The sequence below is a fragment of the Chroicocephalus ridibundus genome, chromosome 13 (genome assembly GCF_963924245.1).
Source record: "Chroicocephalus ridibundus chromosome 13, bChrRid1.1, whole genome shotgun sequence".
Lineage (NCBI taxonomy): Eukaryota > Metazoa > Chordata > Aves > Charadriiformes > Laridae > Chroicocephalus > Chroicocephalus ridibundus.
In genome coordinates this window covers 3,794,302-3,810,440 of record NC_086296.1, presented here as the reverse complement: position 1 = coordinate 3,810,440, position 16,139 = coordinate 3,794,302, and the positions used below count along the sequence as shown (strand labels likewise).

The 16,139-nt window shown below is 47.6% G+C and overlaps 1 protein-coding gene across 5 annotated transcripts in view; it reads right to left on the bottom strand.

The window, feature by feature from the left end:
- The window catches only part of SSH1 (slingshot protein phosphatase 1), a 40,756-nt gene that overhangs the window by 14,359 nt on the left and 10,258 nt on the right, over positions 1 to 16,139 (bottom strand). Inside the window, exons 1-5 of one of the 5 annotated variants that reach the window (XM_063350941.1) lie at positions 8,269 to 8,363; positions 5,259 to 5,362; positions 3,357 to 3,421; positions 2,456 to 2,577; positions 226 to 294 (exon numbers count right to left, since the gene is read on the bottom strand). In XM_063350941.1, coding sequence (XP_063207011.1) covers positions 226 to 294; positions 2,456 to 2,577; positions 3,357 to 3,421; positions 5,259 to 5,343 — 341 coding nt within the window. In that variant the 5' untranslated portion in view covers positions 5,344 to 5,362; positions 8,269 to 8,363. Of the gene's footprint in view, positions 1 to 225; positions 295 to 2,455; positions 2,578 to 3,356; positions 3,422 to 5,258; positions 5,363 to 6,833; positions 7,973 to 7,998; positions 8,016 to 8,098; positions 8,217 to 8,268; positions 8,364 to 16,139 lie in introns of those variants that run through there. The other 4 variants (XM_063350938.1, XM_063350942.1, XM_063350940.1 and 1 more) reach the window with 4 other exon arrangements.

Sequence of the window (16,139 nt, the reverse complement as noted above, 5' to 3'; positions counted from 1 at the left end):
GGGAACTCCACCCCTCGAGTGGGATTTCAGGAACATTCACTGGGTATCACAGGTTCCACCAAGCAGTTTGAGGGCAGCGAGACAAAAACTCACTGCCCGAATAAGAGGGCTGCAGCCCCGAATCTGAAATTGGAACTTCATTTGCAAGGTGACGGAGAATATCTCCTAGAGCAGCCCGCAGCAGGGAAGGACATTCACATTTATCCTTTTAATGTGGTTTCTTACCCATCACCATCAAGATGAATTTTAGTGTCACTCCACAGACGAAGAACCATTCCTATAGTGCAGCTTTTACTGGAAGAGAGATTGTTACACAGGATGTTAAATATAGGCCACCATGCGGTCATGCCAATACCCTAAATTATTAATACTCTTTAATTTTTAACATCCTCAAGCCTTGCTCTAGTAATTCCTAGTAATACCTTAGGCCATCAAATGCATAACACACGAGGAGATTGACAGCTGAAGTCTAAAGGTCTACTCTGATATTAGCGCGCTGATTGCTCCACGGGGCTGGAGAAACATCACAGAAGCAAGAGTAAAAGTTACCAGCTCTTCTCTCCCCCTCCAGAACCTGCCAGAAAGCACCGCAGTATTTGCCCCATCATCTTGCCGGCTTTCTCACCCTCATGAGCTCGGTGCAAGGCACTTCCCTAACAGGGAATTCAGAGACTCAGCTCACTAAAGCGCGGCAGAACGCAAGCCCTGGTAGGTGGCAGAGCAGCCGCCTGCCCTTTCCAAAGGGGACCCAAGGGGCCTTTCAACGGACTCCGTGTTCGCTTTTCACTTCATCACTCCGGCTGGTAGAAAAGACAAGAAGGATTTTTATGAGTTTACCTAACCCAAAAGAACACTTTCATTTCAGAGATGCAATCTGGCAAGAAAACCGTGTTATAATGGGAGCCAGTAACTTTCAACTAGTAAATAATTAAGCTACCGAGATATTAAAGTTTTAAAGGAAATTGGGATGCACACCGCAACAGACAGCAAAGAACTCAGGTTTTGTTTTGTTCTTTTCCTTTCTTTTTTAAGCCTTCAGCCGCTTTCTACAGCGGATCAAAGGATCTGACAGGCCAGTTTGAACGCACATATGGACACTGTGTGCTTTAGAGCTTTGCGAGGAAAAAAATGTTTTTTATTAAACACATGTAAAAGGAGTAAAACCCACAAAAGCGCCTGACTCTTCAAACTGTCAGCAGTCAGAACACTTACAGCTCAGCAGTGACATTTCAGCCCCAACACAGAGCCACACAGTCCCTCAATAAAGTCGCTAATGCCAACTGACTTCTTTGTGCATGAGACTTACCCTTATTTAACAAAAACTTTGGCTTTCGGGGAGACAGTAACTGAAATGGCAACTAATCTTACAGTTGGGATGGATTTGTCATGACTTTTCCATCTTTCCTCTTGTCTCACATCAATAGCCACCAGGAGCAAATTATGGCAAGGTTGTTTCAGATTTGAAGATGACACAGCAAACATTTACTGCTGTCGCACACTAAGTGTGTCAGAAGGAAATTAGAATTTCCTCTGTAACACTAACAGCAGGAACTTAAAAGCAGAGACAAGAGGCAGCAGCAAAGCCAGTGGCATTGATCGTATTAGGAAGGTACGGGTGGGAGTTTCCCTCCAGGTCTCGCTGCAGCGCAAAAGCTCCCCTCTCCTACTTATAACAACGGAAACATCCACTAAGGTTTTCCAAAAAGAAAACAAAAGTCACACTGGCTGCACCAGCTCAACATGGCAGCCTGCTAAATCATGGGAGAACAGAAACAACAGCCTGGAAGCTCTGACTTCTAACTCCAGCTCTGCCAAACCACCCCTGTCTCTCCAAGCCAAGAGCTTTTCTGCCTGGGTTCACTCACCTAGAACTGGAATAACGTGAGAGGGTCTGCGATAACAAAATATTTTATTTGCCTTTCAAAATACTATGTGCTCTTATCAGTCAGACAAAAGAAACAGCTCATTACCGACACAATTGTTTGTTGGTTTTGGAGGTACTTTTGCAGTATTGTTTTCCAATGTTATTTGGCAACTAAGCTACCCCCCAAAAACCAGCTCCATTGCATCATACTATCAACAGACGTGAAGTCTGGTGGATTAGAATAAATTCCAGTTTTGCAAATGTGCCTTCAAGAGCATTTTGTAGCGAGCAGAGAGCAAACTACCACACATGAAGTAGATGCCACAGCCCTACCTACATTACACAGCATTACACGTGAACGCTTTGCCCACAACCACCCAGAGATTCCAAGGAGAATGAAATCTTTCTGGAGAAAAAAAAAAAAAAACTAAAATCACTCTCTCGCCCTCATAACTAGTCAGAAAACTCAACGCATGTCCTCTTTCTTGCTAGAATTTGCAAACTAGCTGCTTGGGGACAGTTTGGCGTTGACAGGCTTTCCAGAGAAGCCAGCCTGCCCGATTTCCAAGCCCAGCCTTGCCTTAAACATACCTCTCCTTGCTGGAGAAATCCACACCCAGCAGAATATTCTCTTCCGTGTCCTGTCGTCCGCTGCTGTATACAACCACCATGTACCGGACTCGGTCTGTCCACACACTTTCCAAACGGACAGCCTAGAAAAAGGTCATCAGGTTCTTCAAACTAGCTTTTGGATAATTATTACTTCCATTGCTGCCTAATTTTTTTTTTTTAAGGTGTAATTGTGCCCAAAAGCTTTATTTAACTGCAGCATGAAATACAACAGGGAGAGACGGTCCATCTTCCAGCAAGGCTAATTGCCAGTTTGATTTGGCATTGGGTGGGGGAGAAGATTAGCCTGGGTTACCTGCCCCAGTCTGGAGAAATACTATAAATTTTACCTGAGGATTGTTCTAAAGAGGTTCGACTAGAAAGTTGGTAAAAACATTGGTCACGTACTGAACTGAAAACAAAGGCAGGCTCAGAGGACTCTCCCAATCACGAGCCTTCACTGAAATACATTAGCCATGCCGGAGGGGACAACTGACACAGACTTTTCTGCAGCGACTTTTCCAGCCTCTGCAGATTTCTTTAAAAGAAAGCCCAGCCCCATTTGGATGCAGTTTCAAGACTGACTGAAGAGTGTCCACTAGCATCAGCAAGCTCCTGTCTCTTCTCCTGTATTAGTGTTTGTCAGCCGACTGGAAAATTAAACTTAACAAAATAAACACAATTCGGACAGGCCAGTTTCCTGACCTGGATGTAAGGACCAGGGCACCAGCAGTGGACAGGAAAACACGGTAGGGCTGGCAGCCAGCACAGAGTTATGCTACCTCGGAAATCTAGGATTTGCCATGGCTTTTCATGAATGCCTATGGGTCTGTTTCCAATGCCTGCAGCAGAAAGGAGATCAGGAAAATGCGTCTTTTCTTACCAGTTTTATCCTGTCCTCACAGCGAAGGAGGTTGATCATCACCTGGAGGTGCTGGGGCAAATCACCTGCAGGGAGGGCAGAGAAATAATCAGAAAGGGTCTCTGACTTGCAGCACTAAGAATCAGCAGGGTCCTGACCTTTAATGAAACTGGATGTTTCTAAGTCAAAATATACCATTTAAGGAAGGCCAATTAACTTTGCTGTCCCAGAGAATTCTAACAGAAGTGAGCTTCTTGGACGAGTGTTATCTGGGTGCGTGAGAACTCGACCTTATGATATTTGGAAGCTACCAAATATATTGAGACCACCTGCGACTGGCACAAATGATGATACTCTTCTTGTTACAGCATTGTAGAGAAGACAGACAGACATGGGCACTAAGGACAGGGGAAGAAGGTGCAGGAGGAACAACCCTGATTTTAAAAAAAAAAAAAAAAAAAGGAAAGGAACAAAGGAGAAAAGAAAACCTTTGACTTGTGAAACACACATGGCATCATGGGATCAGCCCCACCAGCCTTATGGAGGGTACATCTGAACACGAGAAACTTGTGAGGAGGAAGGGCTGTGGCCCAGTTTGGGTGATGGATCCCTTCTATCTAAAACAAAGCGCTCATGCAACCAGTCCCTTAGGCTCTAGAGCAGCGGGTACGTTTCTGTTTGGTGAAAGCAAGCAAAAGGAACAAGGAATCTACAAGAAAACAAAACAAGTTCACATCTAATAACTTGGTAATGCACTCATAACTTTCCATACAAGATAAAATTCCTTCCGTAGGATGTTTGCTGGGTATACGAAATTGCTGACAATTAAAGAAACCCAAAGCCAAGCTTGGCATTCAAACACCCTCTTTGTGCTTGGAGTGTTTACTAAGCAGCAGACACACAGTACCACACTGTGCCTTTCCCACATGCTCCTGCACTCCAAATGCCCCAATGATCTTATTTCTTCTTTCCCAGTAACCACTCATTCCAAAACTGTCAAAGACAGAAGGCATAAAGCCACCTGGTAAGTAGAACCCACCTTCCTGAAGCCCCTAGCTGTTTATTAATCCTTATGTACGTCCACCATACAACTCCCTACCATTTCTTCCCACCAGTTTGGCACACTGGAGGAGACTGGGGGAGGAAGGACAGTCTGTTCTCAAACCATGATAAACTCTTACAGGCCAGACTGTGATGAGTTAACCGAAAAGGGGATTTTCCTGAAACCAGGAAAGGGGATATAAGGAGCTAAGAAATGCACATCTATCCAGAGACCCAAATCCTGTTAAAACGTTCCTCACTCTTAGCGGCAGCATCAAACAAACCCAGCAACAGGTAGTTTCAAAAAACAAATGCTGTCGGCTGGCACCAGAAGTCACAAGCTTCAGATTATTGGAGGCTGGGAGAGCACTCGGAGGAATGTCCCTGCCATGCTGAATCAGGACCTCGACAGCTATAGAAGAGGTGCTAGAGCCCTGTGACTCAGCCCATCCGATTTTCCTCCCCGGAGGCCAAAGGGGAAGGCAAAGATCAAATCACTGAAGCAGAAACAAGTGACATTTCTTCATCTGTGGCTGCGGAAAACAGGGATACACATTCAGCACAGACCCTCTGGCTCAGCAGGCTTCCCTGGCTAAAGAATACCATGGTGAATGCCACAATGCCTGCAGAGAATAAACTTCTGCTTCAGTTACAGTGCCAAGATAACGACAAAGGTTTAAACAAAGACTCAATAATCATACGTTCCCATTCCAGTCAAGAGGGCTGAAAACCTGGTTTTACTCATCAGGTTGCAGAAGGCCCATTATGACAATTAGAAAAGTCATCCACCCACCCACGTGTGGTATTAGCCTGTCCCCGTGGACAGGATGAGCGGCAAAGCAAGAGGGAAAAGGAATTTCAGTAGGTGATTTAATCCACTACCTGCATGTTTGTGAGGATGCTGGAGACTTCGCTGGCCCTGGGAGCTGTTTCCTTGTTGTAAGAAAAGGGCTGCGCCTTTCACCATGAAAAAGCTCTCGCTTAGGCTGGAAAACAAAACAGAGGAAGTCAACTGACAGGAAATATCATCAAAATGTGTGCTCGGGTCTGTACGCCTAGGGAAGACAGGGCTTCTCACTAAAACATAGTAGGATTTTGCCATGAGAAGCTGTTCCCAAAATTTGATCCTACCACTTGCACGGGATTGCTCCAGGATTATTCACACGTCATTTTCCACCAACATTTTATTACTTGGCCACTGCAGGAGATACTTGCCTGAGCTGTCATGGGCTGGAAATGACTTTATCATTTGATTATCAAATTCTGCAACTTAAAACCAGGAAAGGGTAAGACTTTTTACAGGCTTAGACCTGTAAAATGACTTCAGATCAGGTTCCGAGTCAATCAGTTCCTACTAATTTCAGTTCTTGAGATTTCTTTGGAATGCAAAAACAAGAACACGCAACCATAAAGCGCCTGTCGATTTAAAGAGGAAGGGAGGGCAGATGAAACCTGCACATCACAAGAGAAAGGAAACTGCTCCGAAACCTCAGGGGGGAAAAAAGCAACCGACACAATAGCAAAGATTTCGCTTTGCTCTTTGGCTAGATACAACCATCCTGGAAAATACTACTGATAAGGCAGGTCGCTGTATACGCAAATACGTAACAATATTTCCACACAGTCAAATGGCACACAGGCCCCAGAATATAACTAAAGAGAAGGCTGAACAAAATCAGTAGTTACAGTAAGCACCAGCACAAGCCTAATTACATAGTACCAGAATGCACTCGCGAGCATTTTAGAAATAGACTTGGACCTAAGTGGTAAAGTTAGCATTTCCCACAAGGCTGAAAATCAACATCTACTAAGCTACCTTTTAGTTGCCACAGTAACTGCTTACATTGCATTTCTTACACTGCTCAAAACATCACAAGAGACATTCCTGGTTACAAAGCCCAATTTTCTGCCGCTCTACGCTTCCAAACATAGATCATCATTAATTACTGTCTGCTATCTACTAAATATAAGTGCTCCATTACAAGATTGTGCTACATGGGAGTTACTTATGCTGCAGAGAACGATCCCACAGGAGTTACGACTCCCAGCACTCGTCTATTCTGTGCTTTATCTGGGGTCTTTGCCTTTGGGCAGAAGTGAGCGCTAATGCTCCATTCTGCCTCAGTATTTTTGCGAAGGCAGACATAAACTGCATGTTTTTTCCAGCTTTTAGTGCAAGTTCAGCTTTTCCCTTCTCTGAGAACACAGCCCAAGGCTCCCAGGCAAAGCTTCCTCATTTTTCAACTGAATCTTCAAGGTGCAAAATTCCCAGAGAAATCCGGATCAGGTTTAAGTTTGAGATTTCAGCTGCTTTTAAAAAGTGAACTAAAATTTTCGCCTAAGTTCCAGGCTCCAACAAGTCATATATCAGATCAATAAATTGCCAGCAGGACAACTGCACTCTAATTAAAAGCAAGCTCGTCTCCACTTACACTCCCCCAGTGTTCTAGCACTCACCACTCGCTCCGCTCTAAGTTGTGTCTGAATGCGAGCCGCCCAGAGTTTGCTTGTGATCCCAAACCCCGGCTCTGCTCTGCCCGGCACACACGCTAACGGCAAGAATTTCTGCAAACGGGAATCTGGTTCATTCCATAAGCGAGCCAGGAAGAGCCTTGTTTTCTTCTCACACCAGATCTCACAGGAAAGCGTTAAAAAAAGGCCAGAAGTTACACAAAAGCAGTGACACCAACACAACGTATGGGATATTCAGCTAGATACCAGCTTCGCGCACTCGCAGCTGGTTTTTAAGCAAGAGGAAGGGAATGGTTAGATAAAGCACGAGGAGATAATTCACGTTATTCCTGTCCCAAGAATTTTGGGAAATATTTCTTTGGGAAAGTGAAAAAACGTCCCAAAGGATATTCTTTTATCCCTAATAAAGTACTGACTGGGATTTCGACAGCAGGAAAAATTTTGGAAGAGACAGAGCTCCTTCTCAAAAGCATCGGTAACTCCTGCTCTGACGGTTCGTCTCGCCTGAGGTTCTCCTCTTTTACCGTCCGGAAATCTTTACAATATAGCCCAATACTCCCAGTTGCAGGCAAATGAGAAAGCTGCACTGCAGGAGCGGAAAACGACTGCAGGAAAAGAACAACCCACATCGCAAAATTTTTGTCACCGTGTATTTGTCTGCATGGAAACGAACCAGAAAGCAACGCCAAAGGACCTGTTGAGAGCATGATTTCTTTTTTAATTTAAATGTTTGTTCCCTAAACTGCACACTAACCTTACAAAGTGGCACCGGTCAGAGCGCCCGTCCCTCCCCAACACTACCCGCGCACCCGATTTCCAGAGAAGCTCCCGTTTCCACATGCCCCACGCGGTGCTGCACAGAGGTAACGCATCCAAGCGCCTCGCTGCAAAAGCTCCTATTTTCCACCACCCTCAAACAGCGACATTGCCCGGCACCGTCCCTTATCTCCGCTCTAGGAACACTCTTTGCTCTCAGTCACTTCACACAACGGCTTTAAAAGGCAGCTAACAAAATAAAAGGGAGCAAAAAGCAAGGCACGATATTCCAACCCAGTTTTAAAAAACCCTTTTAAATCCTGCAGTTCCCGTAAACAACTAAAACTCCAGCCTTTTTAAAAAAAAAATCTCCCAAAGAACAGAAAAATCCTACCATTAAAGAACATCCCCAACTTTTGACCCTCGGCAGCAGTGATAAATGCCCTAGTAAGCAGCATTTGTTAGCAGCATAAAAACGAGTGGCTTATACATACTAATTTGGACTGGTTTTCTTTGAACAGCAGAAGCATTGTGCTGGCCCAAGAGTCAGACAGAAGTCAGTAAATTCAAAAAGATTCATAACTAGCTGTAAAACTCACATCCTTTTGCTTCTAAACCCATAAAAAGAAAAGAAAAGAAAAGAAAAGGAAAAGAAAAGGTTGACCGTATATTCTGTGCGGAGCAGAGAAATCGCGTCTGTTGATGCTACCCAGGAACTGGATGACTTTTACAGAACACTGTGTCTTCCACTGATATCCTGGCTTGAAAAAGGACTTGTCCTAACATATCCTGATGAAAGAGGGCCATTCAAGAGGGGAAAAAAACAGCTGAGGCTCGTCTAATCATTTCCCTCCTCCAGACTTGTTTGTTTGTTTGCTTCCTCCCGCATGCTCTGAAGGCAACGCAGCGCCCATCAGCAAAGCAGCCCGCTGCTGTACAAAGTCTGTCTTCCCTGGGACAGGATGAGATAAAAAGCATCATATCCACTAATGCCTCTCTGTTTCTTTACAACTAAAACCCCGCATGCCACCACCGTAATATAGATATGGAAAGGGATTAGCTGTCAAATTAAAATACTTCTTCACTTACTGTACAGCTACCATGGTTTGATTTGTTCTTTTTCAGTGTGACTTGTGAGTTACTGAGCTCCTACTGAACAAGGAGGTCTTTCAGGTGGCTTGGTATTTATTTGTTAGTGGCTGGCTATAATCAAATTCCCTGAAGACTTGTTTCTTACAGACCCCTAAATAATTCCTTCTCCAGGCATAAACCATAACCACATGCCCACGCTTCACCAGTACCACCAGTCGAACCAGGGGGAGAAGCAGCTTTCTGTTCAGTTATCCCCTGGCCCGACTGGCATGCACACCAGAACCACCCATTCCCTGGATGCCCTTCCAGGAATCCTGACCAGCACAGCTACTTTACAGGAGTCACTTCAGGCTCAAATAAACGCAGAGCCCGCGAGTTTTGTCCCAGCCCCAGGACCCTGGTGCTCCAGTACAGCTGCAGACCAGTCCTCCTTCCACTCCATAACCTCAGTTTACCAAATTAGTGGTGTTGACCCCCTAAGGGAGGTAAAAACCTCTGCTTACAAGCATTTGGGAAATGCCAAGAGTGTCAGCAGGAGGGTACAGGCAGCTGTGGTGCTTTGCTGTCCGTAAAGGGACCCTTCTGCACCCAGAGGGATGGCACCCAGGGCCTGGCAAGGAGAGGGTGCTTAATGGCGACAGCACTGCTGGGAGCGGGCTCCAGCGTCTCCGGCTTCACTGTCCCTTGCTCCATCCGTTGGCTCCGCGCTGCTCAACTTGAAAAGGAAATATTTCTTCCCCTTTGGGAAAGCTCCAGAAGAGTGTGGCTGCAACACACATCAATTACATTTCAAGTTGCTTAAGAACACAATAGGCAGTGCCTTTTAATCATTACAAAATGCCGCCCCCCGGGTCTACAAATGCCAATAAGCAATCTGTTAAAAATACTGGGTTTTGGAACAAGAGACAGAGCTGCTCGCGTTACTGGACAGACAGACAGAGCTGCTCACCAGCTGCCAGTCGCAGAAAACTTTTCCCTAAGCAGCCTGCTTTGCCATTGTGGCTCAGGCTGCGGTATGTCCCAGGAAAAAACTTCATACGCCTCGGGTACTCAAGTTCCCTCCCTGTTTTAATGGGAAATCTCATATAAGACGTAATCATCTTGCAGCATACAAGAAAACACTCTATTAATATATCTTACAGCTACATAACTCATCTCAAAATACCCATACACAGAAGTTAGTAGAGAGAAAACCACTTTCCCTGGGAAGACACAGCCAAGCCTGAGGTTGATTCAGCAGTCTCTCGCTAGTCTAGGAATTAAAAAACAGTATCTAGCTAAAAGAGGCAGAACACAGCAAGGTCAGAGTCTGCATCTGGCCGGGTATCCCTGCTGCTCCCAGAGCTGCCACAGGATCACTCGGTGCATGGGATGCCTGGGCAGCCTGGCTGACCTCCACACCTGCGACAACCCTTGGTATTTCTGGAGCCATAACGAACTTGTTATCCTTGTGTCTGCCGATGATGGCAACCGAGAAGCCCCTTTAGTGCAAGCGCTGTTCAGATCCGCTCGCTTACAGCTCTACTCTTGGAGCATATTTTAGTGCTGAGCTCACGCAGCGCAGAAGAGCAGGCTTCCACTCTGCCCGGCTTTGCGTTTTCCTCGGGGATAGGGACAGCCCTGCGAGGCAGATCTGAGGACAGGGAGCTCCGGGATGAGAGGGGGGAGCTGCTCCTCGCACACCTGGGCACTGCCTGTCCTCAGGAGCAGCCCAGCACCACCAGAGGACCATGGCACATGCACTTGATGGGTACCAAAGCTTTCTTCAGCTAACGTTTGGAGCTCACCTCTGCCTGGACGTTACACTGAAGTTATATCTCCTCTCCCAAAGGGATAACATCCCAGATGAGCTTCCAAGATACCTTCTCCCACCTGAAGCTTTCTCTGTTTCTATTTAACCTTTCATCTTGAGAACTCCCACACTGTCGACCTGTCACGTGCTTGTGCAGCTCAGGCGCAGAGCTCCATGTCCCAGAAAAGCTCTGCAACGAAGCCTTGCCCAGGCACACGGCCACCACCATGCTCTCCGGGCACTAAATCTCTGTCAAATTAAGTTTCTTAATTTCCTTCTCATTAATGGAACAAAACGTACGCGTGGTGCGGGGGCAGAGAAGGTCATCTATCCATCAGGGCTGAGCCAGAGTGCTCTGGGAACAGCAGTGGCCTCTGAGCTCATCTGAGAGCAGACTGCAGCGTCGGAGCAGGACCATCCCCTCATCCCAGCACCCATCAACACCACGGTTCGGAGCAGGCACGCTTGTCCTGCCCTTCCTCCCCACCGCATGCAGACCCCTCCCTGGGCCCAGGGGAGCTGCCCTCCTGCAACCAGGTCCATGTTTTAGGCAAAAAAAAACCCAAACCAAAACCAAACAACATTCGCTTCTCTCAAAATTGGTCACAATTTTACAAAGGCCTGAAAATGGTAGTGCCTCCCGTTTCCTTGGGTTTTACAGCACCTTCTCCTCAAAACGTTTCCGAACTGATAAGGTGACAAAAAAACAGGCCTCCCAAGCTCCACAAAACTGAACACGCTTCCCTTTTCCACAGCCCCTTTGATAAGGAGGAAGACAACTGATTATTACACACACACACACCCCCCACCCCCATTTTCTGCTCAGTCTGGGAAAAGCCTGGCCACCTCAGGGCAGTTAAACAACAACATGAAATGATGCCCTGGAGAGGGGTCTCTCCGGTGCCATTCCCCGCTGCGGTGCTGCAGCTCGGGGACCGAGCCGGTCCCCTCGGATGCTCCCACGGCCCTGCCAGGCCCTTGACGTGCCAGAGGGTGGATTTTAAGACAGGGCACCGCTGCAGCAAGCCAGAGGGCCGTCACGCAGTCACACCGAAATAGCAACATAAACTAAAGTGGAAACCAGCACATCAAATAGAAAGGAAGATGCGGGGAGAGAAAGAGCAGGAAGACAAGGCGGCAGCTGCGCCCACCCCTGCTTCCCAAGCCAAGCCGACAATTAAAGCACTGGCTGCTTGCTTTGGCTGGATAGGAGGCACATCAGATAACGCTTCCTGACCAAGAAAGGGGCCTTCAGAAGGGGTCTGAGCAAGACAAAACAGCACCGGGGAAAAATGAGCTTCAAAGCCACCCGCTCCCGTGCTACTGTACAACCTGAGAAACAGAAACGGGAGCCTTTAGCAACAGCAGCAGGTCATTTCTCATGCTTTTAAAAAAAAAAAAAAAAAAAAGTAATTTCTGTGTTTCCAAGTGTCCTTTGCTCTGTGTCACACACCAGTCACACCGAGTCCAGCGCCATGGGAAGATAAAATAAAACAAAGGAATCACCTTTACAAATATAGCCGAGAATATGGCCACGACCATCCCTGCTGAACTCCACCCGCAGCGGGCTGCCACGCGGAGGGACAAGCAGAGTGCTCCTCACCCAGCAGGACCAGGAAAGACCCAGTTTCAACACGTGCAATGCTGTTTTAGAAGAAAATGCTATTGCAAACACGCACAGACTTTGTGATACGCTGCTAAACTGACCTGCGATCAGAACTGCAGGTGCCCAACACACCTGCTGAAGTCGGTGAGAGCTGCCAGCATCGCTTGGATTGCGGTGCTCTACCTCTGCGGTGCGTCTTAAGAGGCGTCAGCTACCTTCAGGGCAACTTTTGGAAAAGTTTCTCTTCTGAAATCCTATTTTATTACAAAAAAAAAATAGGGTGCAGCTTTGATGGGCTGTAAAAAGACATCACTTCGCAGACTTCCTGAGCTGAGAACAAGTCACCCCAAGAAGAAACCCAGAACCACAGCAAGGTCTGACATTCCTTCAGACAGGCAGAGAACATCTCCCCTTCCTCAGACACAGCCAGGGCACCATCACGCAACAGCAAAAAGTTGTTTGCGAGGGGGTCAGGCAGCAGCCCCCGCTGATGGGGGGTGTCTTGTAATGCCTCCCCGCAGGGGCAAACATCTCCCCATCTATTTCAAAGGAGAGCGAGATGGTCAGGCAGGCAGGAAGACCCGGCAGGCTTCGCTCTCGTGTTTTTAGCAGCGCAGCAACAAAAGGGGAGTCTGAGCATGTATTGTTCGGCTGAAAGGCGTGGGCCACATCCACAGCGCAAGAATGCTAAGAAGGGTTTGAGACACTGCGGGCCATTCACAGCGCCAGATACAAGCGCTCCTCGAGCACAAAGAGGAAAAAGAAAAAAAATGAAATCAATCATGAAGCCCAGAAAAGCTAATTTCCTAACATAAATAGACTGCTGATGATGTGCCTCCAGCCGCTCCTGCGCACCAGGGTGAGCGATGCATCGGGCTCGGGCAGCGATGCATCTGCACGGAGCCGAACCAGGACAGCCGCGCATAGCCCACGGCAGAGCACAACCTGGGCTGTGCCCGCAGCCAAGGCAGGAGCGGCTCGGATAAACTGCCCAAGAGAAATGGCAGGAAGAGGGAAATGAACAAATTAGCAGGATCATCCCCTGTTCCAGCAAGACTTGCGCAAAATAAGTTTGCAGAACAGCTCCCAAACGTCCAGGAAAGAGAAAATTCTAGGAATCCCCAGCACTCGGGTGGTGAAGAGCCAAATAAAATAAGAGATTGTTTCACAAGGAAAAAGAAATCCTTTTTGCTCGTCTCATTGATCACAGAGTTCAAGAAGGCACGAGGCTGATCATAGCATCACCCAGCTACGCGATGTGCTCGGAACGAACAGTTTGAATCGCAACGAGCATTTCTGAGATTCCCACCAAAACGTGATGTCATTTTTGTGATAGCCACTGTCCCAGGAGGCAGGGGCCAGACCGTCTTCAAACCTCAGCCTGCACGACTGTCCATTTAACTGCTATAAAGAAACCTTTCTCTTGCTCTTAGAAGAGGCGTATTAACGCTACAGAGACCCCCAACACCCGTTTCCCCAGTCCTCTGCGGCAGCCCCACGACCGCCCACCCTGCGGCGAGGGCTGAGCGATGCGTCTCCAAACAGCTACATGGAGCAGCTCACGCTTGCCCTAGACTCATGGACTCAAAGGGCAAGGCTAGGGAAGGCGGCGGCCGCCACAGCGAAGCACAAGAGGCATACAGAGAGGTCCCAGCATTAGCAACAACACTATTTTCCAGCCTAGTGCACCCTCTGCCATGCAGCATCCTGGTGGTCTGAGGGAAGCCAGCTATTGCCAAAACACTGGCTCCCTTCTTCCGCGCACTAAAAGCCCCCAAAGACAAACTGTGTTTTCCTACAAGTCACTTTTTGGGATGTTGTTGCTGTGTTATTGCCATAGGTCTTCCGTGACCACAGGTAGGGAGGAGGGCAGACCACAAGCCCGGGAGGTGTCGGGGCGCCGTGGTCCATGCTTTAGGAGAGGTGGGACGATGCTGGCCCCCAGGCTCCTGCCATGGAGGGCACATCGAAGGCAGAGCCTCCCACTCGCACTCCCGGGCAGGAGCCGATCCTGCTCCCGTCCTCCTCCCCAGCCGAGCTGTCGGCACATCGGCTGATCCTCCTGCATTCCTCCCGTCAACTCATTGTTTTAATCCTTTAAACTATTTTATTAAGTCACCCCACTTCACCCACTCAGCGGTGTCTCCCGGAGACAGGCGAGCGAAACAAGTGGAAACTCTCCAGAGGCGCCATTGGGAAAGAAAAGGAAGGTGGATAATAGTTTCAAGGATTAAGAAAGCAGCTTCCAAGCGGTGTGCGCGAAGGTCAGCCAGGACACAGACAACAGCATAGGAAGCACGACTGAGAACCCTACAGGCAGCAGTGGCACAGCAACCCAAAAAATAGCTTAGCTGCTGGTTTTCAGAATGACTCCAAAAAAGGCAGCAGAGACCAGGGAGTACTTGACACATTGGTAATGCGTAAAAATAAAATAAAACAAATCTAGACGGATCACGCAGGGTAAAAGGAGAGCGAGAAAAGTTCTAGCCCAACCCCGACACCCCCTCTAGTGTTTAGCTAGACCACAGCCTGCCTTTCCAGCTCCCCCAAGGGTATACAGCCAGCACCCCACGGGGAAGAGAGGCACCCCAGAAATTAGGAGGCTGCCAGCCAGGGGCAAAGCTATCCCAAGACAGAAAAGTTTTGGTAAAAATCTCAGGATCATCCTTCTTTTTACTCTCCACTCCAAACCTATCTTTTACAAGCAGAATCGGTGTTACAGAGGGAAACAGACATCTGTAGTCCAAGAAGTTTTACAGGGCTAGGAGGGAGATGCCCACACGCAGACACGCTGCGAGCAGCCCCACAGGCAGCAGTCTCCGCAGGGAGGTTTGAGTGTTGGACATGACCGTTTGGATGGCAGACAGGGCAAACAAGCAACCTGGCAGCTCTCCGGAAAATCTGAAAGGCACATTTTGTCCCATTCCTTTCACTGCTGGATGCCTTGGCCCCTGATACTAAGCCTCAGAGGTTTTCTGCCCAGCGGTCAGCAACACATCACCACACATCCCCCAGCAGCTGCCTTCACAAGCGATTCTTGCAGCAAGGATTTCTTCAAGAAACATAGGTGTGGTTTTGGCAGGTTTGTCACTTTGGCGAGTCTCTCTGCACAGGGTCTCCGCGCTGGTGAGATGAGCGTCAGGCACAGACTCCAGGTCCTACAGCAAATGTTACATCAGTACTGGGACTTCGGGGAGAGTTTGGTGCCATGGGCAATACCTTGGCTGACAGCACGCTGGCTGCTCTGCAGACATGGCTTCTGTTCCTGCTCCTGTCCCAGGAACGACACAGTGAAATCTACCTCTCTTGTGGCAGAAGATAAACCTTTGCACTGTCTGCAAGAGGAAGACGTCTACGCACAAAGCAGCTGCGGCAAAGCCGTTGACCACTGCCAGTTCACACTTTGCTTATGGACGTTCATACCTTGCGCTACGGAAAGCTAACGCAGATCTGTCTGGGCTGCACAAGCTCAACACCGTCAACTTCTGCCTAGACTGCAACTCTAAAACTTTCAGAGAAGGAAGGCAAGCTCCACAGAGAAGAGTTCTTCTGATCCTAGATAAACCTAAACAGCTAAGGGATGCGGTCTGCATCCTAATCCATTTGAGGCTGGGCTTCTTTTTGGCTTATTTTGCTTTCTCATTTTTTTGTGTAGCAGTAAAGCGATTTTGCATCAGGGATTCAAACGCTGCAGAGGGATGCGTAGATGTCTGGGAAATAAAAAACTCAACACACTCTTCATTAAAAGTAAAGCCATGCCTATGAAGGTGTTCTGTCCATTTCACATTCTCCAAGAAGAACTTAAGAGCACTTGTCGGGCAGACCACAGCTCTGATTTGTATGAGAAATCCCTGACTCACAGATCTTGGCAACTGATTATCAAAGATTAAGGTATTTAAAATCGAGAGGCATTTGGAACTAAAATATTTTTCTGACCCGGCTCTTTAACACCTAAATAAACAGTAACCACACTGGCCTTTTACAGAAGAAAAAAAATATGTTCAGCGCAAAGCCAGTACCTTTGATAACAGGGCCAGATACATTC